The sequence below is a fragment of the Agelaius tricolor genome, unplaced genomic scaffold (genome assembly GCF_023055355.1).
Source record: "Agelaius tricolor isolate 1412-34295 unplaced genomic scaffold, bAgeTri1.0.p SCAF_5, whole genome shotgun sequence".
Taxonomy (NCBI): domain Eukaryota; kingdom Metazoa; phylum Chordata; class Aves; order Passeriformes; family Icteridae; genus Agelaius; species Agelaius tricolor.
In genome coordinates, this window is record NW_027269265.1 from 22,726,266 (window position 1) to 22,747,470 (window position 21,205).

Consider the following 21,205-nt stretch of genomic DNA (forward strand, 5'->3'; position numbering starts at 1 on the left):
CACTGAATAGAAAAGAGGCCCCAGGCCACATTAATTAACAGATACCAATCAGCTGTCACGTGCTGTGTGTGCAAGGTCTGAGGGGAGCAGTGGGTGGGAGGGAAGAATCAATAAACCATTGGGGAGGAGTGCCAGAGGGAACAGCTAAAGAGGCGTCCAGGCTACTGGCGAGAAGGGCTGCAAATCCAGCTCCATGACTGTGAGAGTGATTCCTGTACAGCACAGCCTGTGCTCCACAGAGCTCTGATGAATCCCACCTCTTGCTTGGGCTGGCCTTGTCCTTTACCTCATCCTTCTGCCCCTCATGCCCTGCACTCAGAACTGTGCTGCTCTGGAATGCAGCCCTCCTGACTCAGTCCAAGTGCAGGCTGCTGCAGCTCCAGTGCTGGGGATCCTGTCTCCACAGCTCTGTCTGATGGACAGGGAACTGATGAGAGTAACCCTGAGATTAAAGTTGCGCAGCCACTGTTCCACTCTTTAGAACCTGAGATCTCTCCTTTGGTCATCCCTCTCCTAGCTCTGACCATGGAGATAAGCCCAGCATTTAGGCTGCTGCCTTAAGTCCATTTTCTGGATCAGTCACAAGGCCTTTCTGCATCTTCATCCCCACCTGGATTACAAAGGGCATTAGGCCATTGCCTCATTGCAGTCTGCCAACAACATTTCTTTAAGATTGAGAAACAGTCACATAGCAGAGTGAGAGGATCCAGGACAGGCATGGCTTGTACTTTTCTGCTACAGAATAAAGCAGAAAAATTGATTTAACTCCAGCAGTAGCCTGTACACACAGCATCTCTATTAATTGCCCTTTCCCACAGGCTGTTGTGACAAGTAGGAACAGGAGATACCATATTTTACCCTTTGCCAAGAAGAACAGAAGAGCCAGCTGCAATTGCCCCACCCACCTGGGAAAGCCCCTGGCCAGAAGCACTCCCAGGTAGCCAACAGCTCCAGCTCCAGCAGGCGAGTGGGAAGAGGGAGCGCTATGGTGTCAAGCCTGGACTTGAAATGTCTGACAGAACTGGGACCCTTTTCCTCCAGTGTTCACACATGTGGAGTGCAAGGGCTAAAGAACTGGCCCTGAATCACTGAAGTAAAGGGGAAATCATATGACTCTCTTCATGCTGTAAGAGTTGAGATCAGGGAAAGTAAATGTTAATTTCACCTGGCCAAAATCACAGGCTTGCTATTTATTATAGGATTGTAACACTGGGGAACCTCTAGTTGTGAAATTATCTGTCATCTTACAGCTCCCAGGAATTGCTAAAACACAACTGCTTTGCATTCTTGAGCTGTTGATGGCTCAGCATCCACAAAATGCCCTTCGTGATCCGTTTCATGCTGCTTTTCTCAAGTCTGACCCTGAAAGGTGCCTAATCCACCACTGCCCCAAAAGAGAGCCCCTGGCTCTAGCACAGAGCTGCATGCATGTTTCCCTCCTTCCCAGGTGCCCTTTGAGAAAAGCTGCTTTATTTGCAACAGCTGATGTGACATTCAGGTTGGGGATTTTTTTTTAATTTCAATTTTTTTTATTATTATTTCAGTGGTTTGGCAGTGGGAGCTCCCAGAATAAAAAAAAAAAATCACATAATTTGTGGCAAGTGGAGTTCATAATCTGTTAATTTATTATCATTTCTGTCATCCTGGAGGGCCATTAGCAGAGGTAATAAAAGGAGATGTAATTATAGGATCTGAGGCCACTCCAGACACAGCTGCTGTCACTCCACTAGCCATATTTCATTCTGTGCTAGTACTAATGTCTTCCTGGTGAGAACAGCACAACAGCTACCCTGGGAGAGCCTTCATCGTCACCCCTCAAGAGAAGTCCTGTCACCCTGCATCAAAGCAAGAAGAAAAGGAGGATGTTGTTCCAAGACAATTTCCATGGGGGGAGAGTGAGTAGTGGGGAGGGGGCCTCATACAGAAGGGAACAACCCCACATTGGCTAAGTGTGGCTTTTGAGCTCACAGCTAATAAGGCTATTGAGCTAATAACATTTAAACATGATTAAATATGTTTTATTGTTATTATAGGAAAGTGTGTTTAAGTTTTACTGATTTTATTTGCTAATACTGTGGGATAGAAGGTTGTGTTGACACTTGGGATCCTTCAGGGCTGGTATGACTTTAATGTCACATCCTTCTTTACTAATTCCAGTGTGAATCCAAGGCAGGAAAGTGTGACTTTTTCTCCTTTCTCCATCCTTCTCTGATGAATAGTTTATGCACAAAGGAAGCAATGCCATGTTTTACTCAAAATTTTTGGAAGGCAGAAATACAGGGCATAGATAATTTAGACACCTGGGAGACTCCTGACCCTGCCCTGCTCTGCCCCCTTGCTGCATAACTCAGTATGCTTCATATTTGTTGCAGAACTACAGAGTTTTTGTTTCATTATTATGAACTGTCTTTTATTATCTTTTTTTCTCAGTACTGCTCTCTTATGTAACAATTCTTGAGCTCTCACCTGTGCACAGTCCTGTTATAAAATACTCCTGCTGGTCTGAACTGTGCCAGGCTGATTACTGTGGCTGTTACTGTGTTGTAGGGCCTTTGATAGGAGAGGAAAATAGAGAAATTTGAGATGATGGCTGGTATGTCCTGATTTCAGAAAGGAGAGGAAGAGCCCCTTTCATAGTGCAGGAGCAATCTCTACTATACTCCTGTTCTGGGACAGTATTGCCAGGATGGAAAACTCTGTAGGAATTTGGCTCTTCCCACAAGATAGGGAACTACAGTAGGGCACACTGTGTGAACAGATATAGCCAAGGTTAGAGGGATGTACAACAGCACCTCACTGGACAGCCACAGCACCTAATTGCATTGCATTAAATCCATTCCTATAACACGCCAGGTATTGGGTTAGTAGAGCAATCCAGGCTGAGTTCTCTAATCACCACTGTAACCCCACTTGTGATGAATCAGCCCCAGATGGATTCCAGCACTAGTGATGGTTATAATCCCTTCAGATATGGCAGATCTCATGTAAGAAGGGCATCACCAAGATTAACCTCTTCTCAGAAATACTGTCCTGAAAATGTTTCTTCAGACTTCAGAGTCCCATCTCATAACAATCCATATTCCATATAGCCCATAAAACCATTAACTCTTGGGTCCCAGGAGAAACACATTACAGAAAAAGAGAAGCAGCTGCCAAAAAGCCAAATGAGAAGCAACAGAGAGAAACAAAATACATGGGAAAACTAAACTGTCTGATCACATATGTTAAGATGCTTCATCAAAAAAAAAAAAAAAAAGAAGAAAGCCAAGAAGCAAAACAAAACAACACAGAGCCCATGCAGTGGAAGACATAGTCAGCATGCAGTAAATCCTGTGATCCTGTATCAGAGCCTCATATATTCTCCTGACAAAAGGAAGGGGAACAGAAGGCAGGAGATAACTCAAGTGAGCTGTTTATAAACAGCTTTAGTGAGCTGTTCATAGTGAATTTCTGAAGCAATTTTTGGAAAGCAGCCTTGTAAATCCCACGGCTATCCTCTAAGTTCCCTGGCTAGCCTTCTCCACACACAAATCCACCCTGTTTCTGGTGAGGCTGGAGAGAGACTAGAGAGAGGGGAGCATTTTCCCTTCCCAATCCAAATCTGGGAAGAACCCATAACTCAACCCTGAGGACCATATCTGCTCCTTCAGCCTTGGTCCACCCTACCTGCAAGTGTGGGACACTTGCTATGTCACTCAGTCACACAGACACACACTGCATAGTCAGTGAGTCTTCCAAGGCAGTCACACTGCCAATAAGTTGTCCTCATTATTTGTCAACAAAGAAGCTTTGAGATTCACTGGCAATAGCACATCGTCCATCGCAATGGGATTTGTTCTGTCATAAATCCATTAGGACAAGATTTCCTGAGTCTGGACAAGAACGCCCACTGCTGAGAAGGTGTGTATCTGCCTTGTTATTTAGCAGTAAAGTCCAGTCACTGCCATAGTATTTATTCAGCTATGAACACAACAGAGCTAGGTCATGTTGATGTAGTGCAAAACTACGCAAGTCTACCATACCATCCGTAAGGCTGTCTCCCATGTGCTTCCACTGGGCCACTCAATGCAACAGAGAACTTCATTGTATCATATCAAAGCCTTCTGCATACAGACATGTACAGTGATCAATTTATGCACCTCCATCATAGGCTGCACTGGAGTTTGTTACCAATGAGAGCCCATCACTAGCAGTATTTTCCACCCATCACTATAGGAAAAAGTCCTCGTTGAGACTAAAATGGATAGGCACATAGATAAATAATAGCTCCCTCTGCTGTTCATGCTTACATCCTTGTAATTCCCCATTTACCTGGGATGTGCTTTGCCCAGCCAATGATCACCACCAATTCCCTGTCTGCCAGGTCACAGAGGGTTGTCAGGGCTTTGATGTCACTCTCCGGCATGGTTGGATCAGGCATGGCATAAATCTTCTCTGGCTCAGCCACCAGCAAGTGGGAGACGATCTTAGTCACTGCACATTTCAAAGGAGAAGCTGTTGTATCTCTTGTGAGATAAGGTGAACCCTCCTGGGATAAGACATGACTATAGAGCCCCTAGGACCTCAGTAATGGTTTTGGTCACAACAGAAAACCACACTGCAGCTACGCAAGCTGTAGTGGTCTGCCTGTGACAAACCAGCTCTGCACAGGGATGACAAAAGCAGGAAGCTGCTGTAATGTTGTCATTGTCTCAGGCAGGTCCTCTGAGGGGAGAAGGAGGTATAAACAAAAAGTCAGTAGGATGTGGAAAAGTTTAAAGAGCTATGGGTAGTAGTGAAGAGAGTAATCAGCATGGGACTGGTTTTGTTAACATGGCTTGGGTAAAGGAAAAGATCAGAATATCACTAAATGGATTTATGTAATCTCCTAGGAAAGGTCTGGTATTTAACCTTAGGTACAATGAATACAGTACCTGAGCTGTACCTAGGCCTGTCTAGTTACTTCTACAATACAATAGTGAGAAAAAATTCCCATACTGTTGACTGATAGAGGAATTGGAAGTGACAATTGCTAATTGCTACACTGTACTTTTGGGAGACCAGTGAGAAGAAATATAGTGGCAGCTCAGAGGACCACAATTCAAGACCAATACATACATGGCTTTTTAGCTGGGGGAGGGATCTGTAAGCTCAGGTAAGTGCTGCTCTCAGAATCCAGTCTCCTTTTGTATTTCTGACGACCTCCACGGACTCGATCCAGACGAACACCTGCAGGTAAAACCAAAAAGTCCTCATGATTCCTTAGTGCCTTACGAAACCTTGGCATGCAAATACTAAAATTTGCTAAGTAGGATGTTCCCCACACTCCAGGGAGCTTCCCTCTCCCTTGAGATAAGATCTCAGAGATCTCACTTGAGATCTCAGCTGAACCCATAAATCTCAATACCAGCTAGACTGCCTCCAGCTCTAAGCATGCTGCTCTGAGCTTTACTTTTATTTAAAACATTAATGGCCACAGAAATTAACCCATTCAAACTCTTGAATTGCTATAAATCTGATGGGAAAATGAAAAGCTTCAGAACTCAATGCCCTCTACATGATCCTGCTTTTAAAAAGAAAGACTTTAAGTGTCAATCAAGCCAGCAGTTATAAAAATAAGCTTTTAGATTGTTCTTAAAAATGAGAAGTTAAATGTTCTGTGACCTCTCACTGTTTATATTTGAAAAAAGTGACCTACAGCAAACAGATAATGAACTATGAATTCAACAAAGGTGTTTCAGCCTCGATCAAGTAAGGCAACTGTAATAAAAGTAGAATCCAAATAAATAGAAACAACCTTGACTACAATAAAGCAATGATAAAGACGAAGTAGGGAGACACTGAAGAATTTGTTGCAGCTCTTTCAGAGTACAGTGAAAAAACTCCCAGTGACTGGGAAGTACCAGTGATTGTCACCAGGCAAAAAAACCATAGCATCATCAATAGACCAGGAACAACTAAGTTGTCACATTAGTACAAAATACGATGTTAAAAAGAAACTGTGAAAAAAACCCTACAGATATTTATGCAGTTGTCTGTTATTTTCTTAGCAGCCATATGGACTCTGATAGTCACTCTGTGAAATTGGGGTAACTCAGTCTTGCTGGGAGAAACAGCTTTGGGAAAAAATTCTTTCAAGGTAAATGTAGGACCATTTGATTAGAATAAAATTTTGAATTTACACTATACAAGTACTTCCTTAGAAACACACAGGAGTTTACCTAGTCTGATCATGGGAACCAATTAAATGATACACTTACTAATCACATTAAGTCATTAATATTTTGCAATCATACCACTACATAAACACAAACAACTAAAAGCAAACACTCCACATCAGTTTTGAAGTGACACTTTTTGAACAACCAATACACCTGAAAAAATCTGCAGTCAGCTGGCAAATATTCTACCCTAGAAGGAGGCATGTCTGTCACACTGCCTTTCAATGCCATGTTTGTTTACTCTGTCCGGGAAAAGATAAAGTTTTTACTGTGACGCTCACAACCAGCCACACCTGCACCACCTGAAACCACTACTTGCAACAACGTCTGGATCCTGATACTCTTCCTGGCTAGAGCACCAAAACAATTTGACTACCAATTGCCCCCTAAGCAACAAGAATACCAGGCCAACAACACTCAGTCTGGCAGCAGGATCTTACACTGAGCAGGAGAAGCAGGAATGAGCAGGTGTGAGGCTCCGCACAGCAAGGGAGCTGCTGCTGTGGGGGACTGCTATGGGAGGACAGCAGGTGTTGGAGAAGATGGAGAGAAAGGTATGAAGCTGATGTAGGTGAGCTCAGGTCACACTGAGTAATTTCTTTCCCCTGTCCCATTTTCTATTTCTTACTCCGTATAGAGAATTTACGGACATCCCTAAGTACCACCTTTCTCTTCCATTACATGGTATTGTTTCTGAAAATGATGCCTATTGCTTCTTCTACTTCCATTTCCCGTGGCAGATAGCCTGTGGGCAAGACTCCTTCCTGGGAGCCCAAACACACTTCAGAGAGCAATTTTAAAAAGGACAGCCAGGGAATCCCAAACCTGAGGTTATCTAGGGAGATCCCTAAGGAACAGCAGTAATAAAATCCTGGGTGAAGCAGGACATTTTCACTTCCATCCATGATTTCTTTCCCTCTATAAACATGCCCTGGTTTCTTAAGAAATAAGACTCTATTCCATGCTTTGCTGAATGAATGACAGCTACCTATAAGCCCAGAAACAAGGGAGGGACACAAATTTCTGGAACTGCCAGTAAACCAAATAACCAGGTATGAAAAAGAAAAGAATCAGGAATATACTGTTGGAAGATTATAGAGGAACAGGCTGCCAAGATTCAGGACTGAATCGCATCTTCCCAGGACCCTCCCAGATAAGGATCATAGCTGGGTGCATTCCCTCACACCAGTGGTCAGGGGAGGGAAAGAGGGAGATGCCATTCTCAGCTGACAGAAACCAACACACAGCTCTCCAGGATGCTTTTGCTGTGCAGTTTGCTAAGCAGCGGGAGTGGGAACGAGGAGGAGTAGGGAGGAAAGGGGGAAGGAGCCTGTCTCCTCCTCCCAAGGAGAATGCCATCTTCCAGTGCTTGGCAGAGGGATGGCTGCACAGGTTGCAGCAGTATTAGGGACCCTCAATCAGATTATAAGGACACAAGGGACTTAAGTGCATTAAAAAAAGATAAGAAAGACGCAGAGAGATTTACCCTCCATCCCTCCTTCCCTCACTGAGCAGATAGAGGTCTGTTTGCCCAAGGACTTCAGCTTGTTAATTTTGAACAACTGTTTGTCCTCCTCTTGTTCCCCTTCCCTTGTGACACTCCTTGAGGCAAACATTTTCAATCAGCACTTGCAGAGCCACAATTCTAGCCTGTCATCATTGCTCCAACCGCAGAGCTGGTGAACAGGCTGAGCCCCACACAGCACATGCCAGGTCCAGCTGCTGAGTGAAGTGACGACAGGTTCTGTAGTCTACAGTGACAGGTACTACAGTAAACAAAAGCATTTCAACCCTCCAAGTCCCTGACTGCGACACTCCAGGCATAAGCATAATGGTAAAATCTTTTTTCTAAAGATCTGACAGACTAATGAGTCATAACTAGATGGAAGGAAAGGGCATGGCCAAAAATCAGTACCTGTGGTATCTAGGTACTCAGGTTAATGCCTGCTGCTCTGCTTGATTTCCTCTGTGGCTGATTTTAAGACAGACAGGCTGGTTACAGTGCAGCTCTGAGAGGGACACTAAAGGACAGACATTAAAATGGAGTGGGGAGGTGTGGGGGGTGAGCCCAGAGAAGCAGCATGAAGGAAAACACTAAGCAGAGAAGAAATGGAGGGGAATGTAAGCTGGGATATGAATGGAAGTGAGAGAATGTAAGGAAAAGGAAGATGAAAGAGAGAGGGCTGGAGCAAAGCTGAGGGGCATGTACACTGTAATCACAAGGGCAGGTTAAACACCACATGTGCAGCCACCTGAGCCTTAACTGCAAGGTGCAGCAGCCACGCATGAAATGCAGCTGTCCACACTGAAGACTTACACAGGATTTGGTACTGCAGCCTCACAACAAGACAGCAGCAAAATAAAGCTCCTGCACAAACCCTATGCTCACATCAATCACAACTGGCCAGTTCAAAGGAGAGAAGACACTAAGCCTACAAAAATGTCACGGCCACAGGCACTCCTGGACCCCCCTTTGTGTCAGCAAGGAGTTGAGATCAACAGTATAGGACAAAGTTTGGAAAGCACCACCCTTTGATAACTTATCTTGATGGCAGTTCCTTCAAATTAAGCTCTCTGTTCTGGACACATGCCCTATCCTCCCATTCCCCTGTATGGCAATAAACTGCTGCTGTTTATTCAATTTTGTTACCTTTTGAGAAACGCTGCATAAAAGTCCTCCTCATCTGACCTAGCTATGGAGCTGACCCTGGTGTATGCCCCAGGAGTTGAGTTCCAGCTCCCCCACAGCTTGTTCTCTGCTCCCCTGCCTGCCCAAGCCCCTCTGACCTGGCAGGGAGGAGGGCAGGGCCAGGACTTGTGCAGGACTTCTCAGCTCAGCATCCTGCCGGGGCAGGGATGTCAGTTTTCTAAGTGTCCTGTGGGTGCCACTCGTGTTCCAAGCACTCTGGCAGAGAGGTCTGTGCCAGCACCAAGCCTCTGCAGAAGGAGAGCTGATCTGCTGATCGTTCAGCTCCCTGCACTTCTCTGACATGCCCCTTGGAGAGACGTCTGCCCGACAACTTTGGGATCAGATGTCCCCTTACCGACTTGATAACATCAGGCCTTGGGGTTTTTTTCTTAATGGAAGTAAAATAATTCCATCTTTTTTTAAAAGCTGGACCCAGGCCGAGACTGTCGGAAGTAAAAATAGCCGAGTAGGCAGAGGCGACAGCACACAGAGTCAGGTTTAGTTTCTCTTTTATTTTCTGGGGACTAAAAATACCCTTAAAAGCTCTGTGAAGCTAAGCCCTGGCCAGTGGGAAATGCAGTCAAGGCCCAATATCAGCTGTCGTGTCAAATTACCAGCCTCACCTCACTTTCCATCGAGTCCTATCACATGGCCATGGATTGATAGGAACAGAAAGATCTATCTTGCCAAAAGAGCTAACAGAGGAGCCAAGCTACAGGGTATGCATGGTACAATATGTGTCTAGACCAAGAAGGACACAACCAAAGGGAACACAGGGCAAGTGCTGGCCAGGAAGCAAAAGGGCATGCTCAGATTTTGCTGAGCTTCCCTGATCCACTAGCCAGGTTCTGTGTCCACTGCCCACCTAATCCTTGAGCTGCAGTTTCCACACTGCTCTCCCAGGGTCTGAGCTGGGGTGGTGCTCTGTAGCTAGCAGAGCACCTGTCTCCAGGAGCTGCAGTACATGGGTTAGTACTGGCCAAGGAAGCCAGTATGGGCTAAAAGCAGAGAAGAAAGGAAGGGAGAAGGGTTGTATCCAAAGTGTCTCCTACGAAATTTCCCTCTTCCTTTCTGCTCAGAACTTCAGGAGAGACAACAGCATGTGGTAATGGGATGAGTGAGCCAGGAGGAAGCCTATCAAGGAAACAGCAAGCAGAGATGACCATTAAAAGTCAGGTCTGCCAAGATGGAGAAAGAAATAGACTACAGGGAAAAGCATCTCTGCCTAACAGGAATGGAGAGGCTGCAAACTGACTAGGCTCTCTTCTGTTACTCAGATTCCAGCTTGGGAATGAGAAAAGATCCCTTTATACTATTAGGCTCTAACACTGGGGCAAAAAGAGGCCAGCCCCTAGAGAGTCTTTTGGTAGGTGACTGATGTGATTACCCAACTCATCTGAAATACAGGAAAGCAACTTGAGGGTCACAAATCAGCACCACCAGAAGAACCTAGTGACTAGCCTGGTGCTGGTGACCAAACCTGGAAATTACACTTGGAAAGAGAGGGTGAAGAACTGTCCTGGGGATGAGGGGAAGTGGAGATGAAAATCCACCTCCTGTGTTTCAAGAGCCTACAGAGAAATTAGATCAGTTCAAGTAGGATGCTGCAGCCTCTTCCACCTTTGATGGTTTCAGGGTTGTGTTAGTCAGGTAGGAAAGTTTCTTCACCGTCAGGCTGACTGAAGAGTCCCTGGATGCAGAGAGACAGGTTAGCCCTGTGATACCTGATGATACCTGGTGCCAGAGGCTCCCAGATGCCTTGGAGCAGGACACAAGGTGTCAGCTCCTCACCCACAGAAACACAAGCAGCATGTCCCAAATGGTTGGTCCAAAGCATACAGAGTCAGGTGGAACCCACACAGCTTCAGACCAGTCCTTCTCCTCTGCCAGTGCCAGCTGCATGGCTGCCAGCTCTGCAGGGCTGCCTGCAGCACCAGCCACTGCTGTCTCTCAAATGTCTTTTTTCTCCTGCTGAGCCCCTCTCACGTTGCTCCCTCACCTTTGCTCCCTCTGGAAACTCAGGAACTAAAAAGGGCCTCAAGGGCAAATGGGAATAAAGAATACCTCAGTACCTTGTTCTCTGCAACACCTCTCTGTAATAAGCCCCACACCCACGTGTTCACCCTGTATCCATGGTCCATGCAAATGTTCTCCTCTGACTGCTTCCCTCCCAGCCCTCCAAACAGTCTGAAGCAGGTCAGCAGCTGTATTGGTTATGTCACCCATGGCCACAATACCACAATACCTGCCTGCACAGCAGAGGGCTGAGGGGCACTGTGCAAAAGCAACAGATGCAGGCACATGCCTGCTAGGAAAAGACCAAGGCTGCCTTTCACAACAGGACCTAAAAGATGACAAAACCTCAGTCCCACTGATTTTCCAAGAGGTAGAACTCAGAAATAAAGCCCCAAAGCAGTGTTTGCTGCCTAGAGGAACCTGCTGCCCTAGGTGTGATTTAACTCACCTTACTTTAGACTTTGATAGCTCCTTCTGTGCATCTGGGCTCCCTTGACCCACAACAGAGAAAAGGGCACCTCCACATGCAGCTCACTGGCCAGACACTTACCTGAGGAGGCATCATGACAGATACTTCTCTTCACTGACTACCAAGAGAAACCCTGTAGGGTGAAACCAGTGCTACCTCTAGTCCAGTTTTCTGTCTCATGTATTTCAGTGGGGCAGATTTTAGAACAGCTAGAGGAGCATAAGTATGGATCAAGAACAACAATTTTTTATATGTGACACAATGGAGAAACCCCACCATGACATGGAAAGAGGTCTACTTGTTATGGAGATCCACAGAGGACAGGAGTTAGACCCACCTACACAGCATGTTCTGCTTTGTCCAGCCTCTAACAGCTGCTCTGCTTGAGCCTTGAAGCATCTCCTCAAGTCCTCACCTCAGCAGTGGTTTTTCTAATGCTAAGAACTACTGTCCACTTATTGAATTCTTAAATTGGCACAGTTGAGCCAGGAAGTCCTGAATAAAGATCCTCTCAGGATACCCTGCAGGTCAAGAGCTGGCACAGTCTTCAAAGGTGAGTCAGGGAAAGGGATTGAGAATCTCAGCAGAGCTGAGTCACTGGTGCACACAGGTTATCAGAGGCACATGCCCAAAGCTACTGTAGAGCATTGAGGCATATATTCAGTCCCATCCCATTCTTGCTTACATTGAAGAATCTTACCTGCTATGTTGTCAAAACTGCTTAAAAGCCTCTAGAACAATGGCTGGGTTCTAAAAATCCCAGGATGGTTGTTGCAGTTTGTATCCGCTTTCTCTTTTCTGTGCATATTATAAGAGCACTAAGCACAGTTTTGGTGACAGAATACACAAAGTATTTATTATAAACCTATGTAGAGGTGATGCCTCTCTGAACCCACCTAGATGTATATTGATGGAACCTGGACTTCAATGTTTAAAAGAATGGAGATCTAGTTAGGTGTGGTAAGAACCACAAAACTAAAATGAATGAGAGGAACCAAATTGAACAGATTCATAATCCATTAGATAAGGGAGAAGGTGTAGGGATGGTCCTGGATGTGCCATTTTTATGTCCAGAAAACAGACACCAAGTGCACTCAGCCCAATGTACAATTTGTGAACAGCCCATCTGCTGGAAGCCTCCTCTTTGGAGAATTACCATCAACCTGCCAAAGGCAGCACATGCTCTCTGTCACAACTCAGCTCCAGCCACATTGCAAATGCTCAATTTATGCCTTGGAAAATAGTTGGGTGTGGAAGATAGAGTCATCAAGATGCCACTCACTGCTCCCAGAGATCCCATTTCAAAGGACAGGGGGTTGCCTGTCTGTTTTTAAGCACAAAGACATTTTAGAGAAAGAAAAATCATTTTTTCATTCTCATTTTTCATTTGGGTACCTCCAATAGTGATATATCTGGCAGCGGCTGGAGGCAGAGCACTCTATAAATACAAAGCCATTAAATTGCACACAGCAGCAACCTGATCGGGGCTACCTTTTAATTTCCTGACATGAGCTGGCCACTAACCCAATTACCCAGGGTCCCCGGAGGAGCCCTCATCCTTCCCAGGAAGCACAAAGCAGGAGCCCAAGCATATTGCAGGGATGTCAGCTGAGCTTTCACTGAAATCAAATATCTTTTTGAGAACACATGGTCTGGAAGAGGGAATGGGGGCAGGAGGGAGAGGCTGCTGGAAGCACTTTGCTCCATTGAGAGATTCTTTCACTTGAAAACAGAAATTAAACGCCCTCCATTTGGTTACATTGCTGAAAAGGAGCGCTGCTGTTGATTCAGTTATCTGGATTTTAGTAGAAGATGAAGGCAAAGTTGTAAATGGAAGCAGTTTGAAGTCGCCAGTGCTTGGAATCCCTTGCTCAGATATGACATGACCGCATCAAATTTATAACACCACACAGCCAAGTCTGTCCAGGATGACAGATTTTATTCCTTGTGAAAAATTTATGACATCAGCAGCCGGTAAGGGAAACTGAAGAGTTAGGAATAAACACCAGGGCAATTCCACTGAGTACAGGGTTTCCTAATCAGCCAGGGTCTTGAAGAGGAAATGGATTTAAGAGATAGCTGCTTCTGAAATTTGGAGATTACAGTCTCACCAACTTGGAAGTGGGGATTACCTCCAGCATTCACAGAGATGCAGGCACTAGATAACACAAGGGTTACCAGGTTATTGCAAGTTTCTGGGAGGCAGGGTATTCCCAAAGACACCAGGGAGACGAAGGAAAAGGGAACAGGAAGATGAGCTGAATGAACTTTGTGACTCTTCTGTAGACTTCTCTTGCCTGTTTCACTGCCTGGTGCTGCAGTGTCAGTATCTGCACATTCCAGCAAACTTTACATCAGAAATTATATTAGACAGATAGAAGTCCAAGAGCTTGGCAGATTTGTAGCATAGAATTTGGGTTCCCTGTTGAATTCAATTTTTGAATGTTCTCTAGCGTTTCTTATTGAAATGCATTGGGAGCAAAGGAACAAAACCTGGGCAAGGAACGGTTGTACCTGAGCTTACTACAGCATAACAGTTTTGGGAGGAAAGAGAGCCATGCAGATGAGATAAATCACATGTCTTTACTGGATAATTGCCTAACTTCTCCCTTGCTGTTAAAAAGCCTCCCTTTTGTGCACCCAGATCAAGATTACATATCCTTCTACCTTCCTTCCTTTTATTTGTAGACTTCACCCTCACCACACAAAGGTGATTCTTGAGAGCCAGGAGGCAAGGCCTGAGGACAACTTACCTTCAAAGACATTCAGAGTGGGGTAAAACACCTCATACAGGGCAGGTTTCCTATCTGAGGAACCCCCTCTCCTGCTTTTAGCACGTGCAGTGCATGTACTCCTGCAAACTCCTATCTTCTACTTTCTGAAATCAGGTATATCCGGTCTATCACTGGACACATCCCCAGGGTCCTTTCAGTCTTTGCTCTCTTTCTTGGAAGCCAGTCAGTGATGTTTGCAAGAAACTGGGCAGAAGCCACTCATACATCCCAGAAAGTTGCACTTGGGACTCAGTCATGAGCAGGACTCTGAGGAGACAAGTCTCAGCCCTGGCAGGGAGCAGAGGACAACTTTAGCAACATAGTATACATTACTTCCATTAAGAAGGAAAAGAAGACTCAAAGGCTGGGGGAATAATCAATGCTTTTCAATGCCTGGATGAGATTTTTTTAACAGACATTTTCTTTGCTGTGTGGTTTTCTGCTGTGATGTGACACAATAGCATGTGCATGCACTTCATGAAAAGCATTTCATGACCCAGCTTTGCTTCCTTTTCAGAACTGTTTATGCTCTATTTGGGTCTCTGCAGATGTGCCAGCACAGAACAGGGAACAACACAGCTTTAGAAACAATACAATCCTTTGAAGAAAAAGTTCTGCAGAGCTTCCACAAGAGAAAGGGCCAAACAGCCAGACAACAGCCAGTCTATTCTCTTTGGTGTGGCTGCCTCTCCTCCACTTGCCTGTCTGTCATTTCCAGCCAAAGATGAGTTCTATAATGAGAGGCCTTGATTCATTGCAATTCACCTGTTATCCCCATCCCTCTTCTGATGATCTCAGAACATTTTCCTTTCATGGGCAGTACTTCATCTATGTAACGAGGTTTTTGTAGCAGGAGACTGCAGGGGTGGTTTCTGTGAGAAGACATCAGAAACTGCCCCTATGTCCACTCCAGACAGCTCCAAAATGGACCCACCACTGCCCAAAGCTCAGCAATGCTGGTGGTGCCTCTGCGATAACCAATTCAAGAAGGGGTAGAAGCTGAAAGAGAGGCATGAGAAAATACAGAAGAAACAGGCCTACAGATACCAAGGTCAGAGAAGAGGAGTTGCCACAGATTCTGGAGGACTTGGGGTGCCCCAGGTTCAGAGAGGCAGCAGAGGTGTGGAGGGCAAAGTTGTGACGTCATATTTAACCAGCCAACCAAAGTCCAAAATGAATCCTCTAAGCCCACACACACAAGCACCATGCCATCTGAAATTACATCTGCCTCTTGAAGACAAACAAATTGCTGTACAACAGAAAGGTTATGGGTGGCTAGAGAATGAATGGCAAGGGTATATTCTTCCTAACACTGACAAGGTATATTGAGTTTTAAAAAGAGTTTTGAGCAGCCAAACTGCTGAAATTTCTCAGTCTATCATTCCAGAAATCCAGGAAGGTCTACATCTACTCTGTAGGGCCCACAGTTAAAGAACTACACTTAGTCATTGGAGGCACAAGAGACACAGCGACGGGAGCAAAGAGAGGCCATGGGCTGGACCAACCCCAGGATTCCCAGCTCTGAACAATGCCTCTCCACTGCAAGCTGCAGGGCACACTTTTCCTGCACTGGCCATCCCCCCACACCAGACATAATCTTTCCCATTTGGGGTGAGCAGTATCACTGGTTTCCCTGATTTTTGCAGAGCAGAGGGATATGCAATTCTACTAGACAAAGCTGTGAAGATGCCCATCTCCACTGCCTGCAGGCTGGTGGTGCAGCAAGGCAAAGGGCAGCAGAGCACAGATTTTCAGGGGACAGTGCATCCCTACAAGAACACTGGGACTGGAGTCTGCTGGAATGCTGGACTTGAGATTCAGCAGGTTCCTATAGAGCCTGCTACGGCTAATTAATGCTCCCTCGGGGCACCCTCCAGATGGAAGGGGAAAGTGAGAGACAGACAGCCAGACAGGCCAACACTTCAGACATCTGAGCCAGCTGGGCTCCATGGGCAGAGCTTTCTGCTTGCCACTTTCCCCAGTGAGTCTTGCCTGCTCTGCAGCACCACACCAGGAGAACCTGAGACAGCAAAGCTCTGGTGTCCGTGCAGTTCCCTTGTTGCAATACATTGATCAGAGCTCTCTTAAAGAAAGTGGCCTGGATATCTGAGACACCTATTGATTGCTCCATTGGCTCTCTTCCTGCCCTGATCCTCATTCACTCAGCATTGCCTGAATAACCTGCATGTCTATGTCAGGGCCAGTCTCTCTGGATCTTAAAGGGCTGCATTCACAGCTTTCTGCGCAGCTGCAGCCCGCGCAGGGAGAAGAGATGTCTGGTGACCCTTATATGCAGGCCCCAAATGGAGGATTCAAGTCTCCTGCAGCATCAAGCTGAGCATTTCAAGTGCAAAGCAGACCTTGAAGTCACGGTTATTTGTTTTTTTGCCATCTTTGAGTACTGTTGCCTTCTGCTTCTAGAACAAGGTAAAGCCACATGCCCAACAGGCAGGAGATAGCATCATGTATGGCAACAATAATCAGGAAAATGAGAAAAAATCATTAAGCCCTTAACTAATTACTAATGGAATATCATATTCTTCTTGAGCAAAAGCATAGTTTCTTTACCCAGAAATATCCCCACTGAGTTACAAGCCCAGTGGCTTGCCCAAGGACATTAAGGAGAAAACTGAAGAGAAGAACTGATTTCTAGATCTTGCCTTTAACCAAAAGACTGCTTTTCTCCAAGCTTTTGATAATCAAGCAGGACAGAGATCATGGCTTAGCAACCTTCTGCCATGCATGAACCCAGGGATGATGAGAGAGGTACACCAAGGAAAAGTAGAAAGGGGATCTATTAAAAGGGAAAATAATCATAACCCAAATATCAAGAGACCTCTTGCCTTAATGAGAGTTTGGAGACTGCAGAATAGGCTCTCTGGGGAAACCAAAACATCAGGGATTCTTAAAAACAGTTAAACTACTAGAATGGTACAGTTGGGAACACTCGTGCCTTGGCAGAGAAAAAGGATGGATGAGCTAATAGGACGACAGATCAGAGATGGAAAAGACCATTGAACCTTTTCTAATCTGAAATCCCTTGTCAATTCTGCATTTTGAGCAATTCAAACAATTATGGATTTGTTCTTTCTAGAAACTCTTGGCTCTGTGGAGACCAAATCATGTGACACCATTTTTCTCCCTTCTTGGATTTGGCTTTTAAAGATGTATATTGATTGAGTTCTGTATACTAATACTTTGTGCTTCCACCAAGCTTCACATAAAGTTAACTAATTGGTCCTCACAATTATTTTGCAAAGCAAAGCAGTATGACCCTTATTTCTCAGCTTGGGATACTGAGCAAAAGAAAGAAAAAAAGATGCCTGCCCAACATCACTTGACCACTCTCTGTTAGGACACAGGACCCCTCTTTGCAGGTTGCTAGGGTAGTCTCCTCTGCTCTTCTTGATATTATCATGTGCTCTTGTATCCCATTGCTATCAATAAATCTTTATGCTGTATTTTCCACAGCTCTAAATATTATGGGCAGGATCATAGATACACTAACATCAATAGCAAACCACTCTTCCCCAGTGACTTTAATGATGCCTGATCAATCCCTATATGAATAACTTAATACACTTCAGCACAAAAGCAGCCATAGAGTCAAATTTCAGTTTGCCATGGGTAGTATCCCACAGGGTTTGGGAGTTCAGGCATGTGGTACGAGTGAATTTACACTGCTTTCCAGACTAACTCTGGTCTGGAAGGAGTTAACTGTTTTCACAGACTTGGAGGCTAAGACATAAAACCCTTCACAGGACCCTACTCTGAACAGTGCTGAACTCCCAGAACTGGAAGCAGAGATGCCCTGACCACACAGCCAGCACACCAGCACTGCCTCTTGTGACTGCTCCCCTAGCTGCCAGCTCCAAGAGGCTCAACTGCTCAGAAGCAGGACAGCACAGACACTGGCAGCCAGCAAGCCTGAACCTGTGCAGCTGCTCTGCAGAATGCCTGGAGCCACTACAGGCATTTAAGGTTGTTTGTGGGATTCATATGAATAGGCTACAGTGCATTAACAACCTGCACTGCCACTAAAGCCAGTGTCACCAGTGTATATTGGCTTTAGTGGGTAGTGGGATACATCCCCTCCCTGAACTACCACATGAAGAGAAGCAGGTTTCCAGTGGTCTCTAACTACAAAGTAGGTGCCTCCCTCCCAGTAGGAGATCAAGATGCTCTGAGCCTACCACCTCTACACCTAGGTCAGGAAGGGCCGAACTGCAGAAGCTTGCATCTCCTCCCGTGGTAACTGGTATGCTCTAGAAGAAAGATATTTAACCTCAGAAACTACACATCCATCAAAGAACAAAATGTGTTTAATGTCTAATCTACATTCTTAACAACACTGGCTGCCATCAACCTGCCTCTCAAGAAATGAGAGAGCTCTAGTGAGAAGCAATACACACTCAGCTGACATTGTACAATTTATTACCAGCTGCTGTGATGTTATGACCTGGAAGAAAGTTGTATGCTGGCATCTTGGCTCCAGCATACAGGACTCGTGCATAACCACAGCTGCTTCTTGTGGTTAAGCTGAGAGGACCTCACTCTGCTGGCACAGTGATGCAGAGGGCTATGTGCAGTGTTTCTCCTTCTTTCCCCTCCTCCCCTCACTGCCTTTCCCAGAGGGACCCAAGGGAAACAAACCTTTAAAGTCAATCCATAAGAATGTGTTTAATTGCCACTGAATTCCCTGTGGTTCCTCTTGAATGGACAAGGATTGAAAAGGAGGGTGTGGGAGGAAAAACAGCACAGGAGAGAAGCTGAACACTGCTCAAAGAGTGCTGAACAGATCAATAGGCTGAGCAAAACACAGCCTGAGTATGCAGAGCAGGGGACCCACAGCTCCCAGACAAACCTGTGCTACCAACCATCTTCAGAAAGTCTCCTGAGTGGTAATACAGGCAGACTTTCATTGCACACTGTGGCACAGCTATGAATTAACTCCATCCTTCCCTTATGAAGAGCTGCCAACCCAGTAATGAGAGCCTCTCCTCCTCAATACCAAAAAATTACGAGAGTGTAAGAAGAGAAACACCCTCCAGCCCAGGGTTCCTTTGGGAAAGGAAAGGGCCTGGCACCACCAGTTTCCAGTTGTTTAATAACAGAGCACGAGAGCCCTGACTAGAACCACTGTCCTCTCTGGACTGCCCCCTTGGTCACTGCCCATCCTGACTCTCTAACAAAGCCTGTAGAAAGATACATTCAGAAACACAAAGAGGGCAAGCATGTAGTTAGCCTGGGAGATTCTGCAAGGTCTGGAATCCCAGACACTGTTGGGACAGAGAAAATTTTCATTCTGTCTCTGTCTTACCTTCTTTTAGCATCCCCACTTTGAGGCATTTCATGAAGCGACAGGCCTGACAGGACTTGCGCCTCCGTTTCGTGATCTCACACTCATTGGTGGCCGGGCAGCTGTACTCAATATTCCCTGAAAGCAAACACAGACATGGTCACCCAGGAATCATGTTCTCCCCATGGATAGGCTGCAGTGCCCAGATATTTCCATCACCATCAGTCTGTAAATGTTGCATGTTTGCTCATTCACTTACACACACATCCTCTGGGACTCTACCCTGCTGACCCAGCCAAGGGGATGACAGCAGTGCTGGGCTTTCAGGCACGTGTCCTCCAGGCATGTCATCATCCCTTGTGCTGCACCCCTTGAAACCTGGGCTGCTCCCTGAAGTCCAGGGATGAGAGTGGGAGCAGTTCAGTCATTACTAGAATTTCCCTTGCTGCCAGTCTTGCTCCATGTCTGTGGGATGGATGTCACCTGCCCTTTCTTGTCCTGCTTGGGCAACCAGGGAGCTCAGAGACAGCATTTTCTCCTTTGCTTCCTCCTGCCAGCTGGCATACTACAGGTAGCAAGGAAGCAATAGGTCTGCATTGAGAGAGGTGGGTAACATGGCCTGTAAAATGAACATGGGTTCTCTGTGCAATCTTTACATTTTTATTTTATTAGTCCTTGTGTACCTGCTGTCATCCTCTGCACAGGATTCTTTCCCCCTTCCCACTTTCCTCATTCCCTTTTATTTATGATCACCCCTCAACACTGCCTGTAAGACAAAACTAGAAAGAAGCACCCCAAATTTATTTTTAATCACATCATATTTTATTATAAGCCAAAATATAACCAAAACAGGGATGCAAGGGTCTGATAAAAGGATGTAAGTGGAATTATGCTGGATCACAGTATAAGACAACAATTATTTAGTACTAGAAGACAACAAACAGAATCCTGCCATTCACTTTGAGCTGATGTTTCTGAAGAGGGCTGGGCAATGTTTGCTGAGGAGCTGGACTGGAAATCTAAACTTGGCACTGATGCATTGACAATGACAACACATTTAAGGCAGTCTAGTTACTGGTAAATCAGGCAGCACTGAAAAAGGTACCTAAGCTCTACATGGGTGGAACAATAGAAAAGCTGGTTTAATGATTTAGAGTAGGAAACTGAGGTTTGAGAGTTCAATCAGACCTGTAGGGAGAAGTGTAGGTAAGAGCTGAGAGAACACACAATATGGACTTTGTATAGCATCAGATTAGAAGTATAGCTTACAGTTTAGTAATACTGGGACAAGACTTGATTTCTATTCCTACTTTTGTAATGGATTTTTGTGTTTTGTGCAAGACCTTCCCTCCTCTAAATAAAGATCAACAATCTGAAACATATCAATCTCTGGGAGTGGTTAATAGACCTTGGGGTTCATTAAGCTATTGGAAAGCCCCTTGGATTTCTGAGTGGAAAAACAAAGCACAGAATCAAAAGAAAGAAAGCACCATTTGATTTATCTCATTATTCTTGGCCCATGCTGAGTGAAACCCCAGGAGCACCCAACTCCCAAAGCCTAAAGGTGGTCAGCCTACTAGCTATAAACATTCTCCCTCTTGCTTCTTGTTTTGTCATAAGACTTGCAACTTCCCCTAAGCTTCAGCCCAGCCACCCCATTCCTCTCACCACTGCTCATCTGCCCCCAAATGCAGTTTGTCAGCAAGAACAGAGTGTGCTGCACAAGTTGCTTCCACTCAGGCTATATTTCGTCATTGT

The 21,205-nt window shown here is 45.5% G+C and overlaps 1 protein-coding gene across 2 annotated transcripts in view; it reads right to left on the reverse strand.

The window, feature by feature from the left end:
• Positions 1-21,205, reverse strand: part of ESRRB (estrogen related receptor beta) — a 128,533-nt gene that overhangs the window by 12,390 nt on the left and 94,938 nt on the right. For both annotated transcript variants that reach the window (XM_071426757.1, XM_071426756.1), the window contains exons 3-5: positions 19,469-19,585; positions 5,098-5,208; positions 4,312-4,473 (exon numbers count right to left, since the gene is read on the reverse strand). In XM_071426757.1, coding sequence (XP_071282858.1) covers positions 4,312-4,473; positions 5,098-5,208; positions 19,469-19,585 — 390 coding nt within the window. The remainder of the gene's footprint in view (positions 1-4,311; positions 4,474-5,097; positions 5,209-19,468; positions 19,586-21,205) is intronic.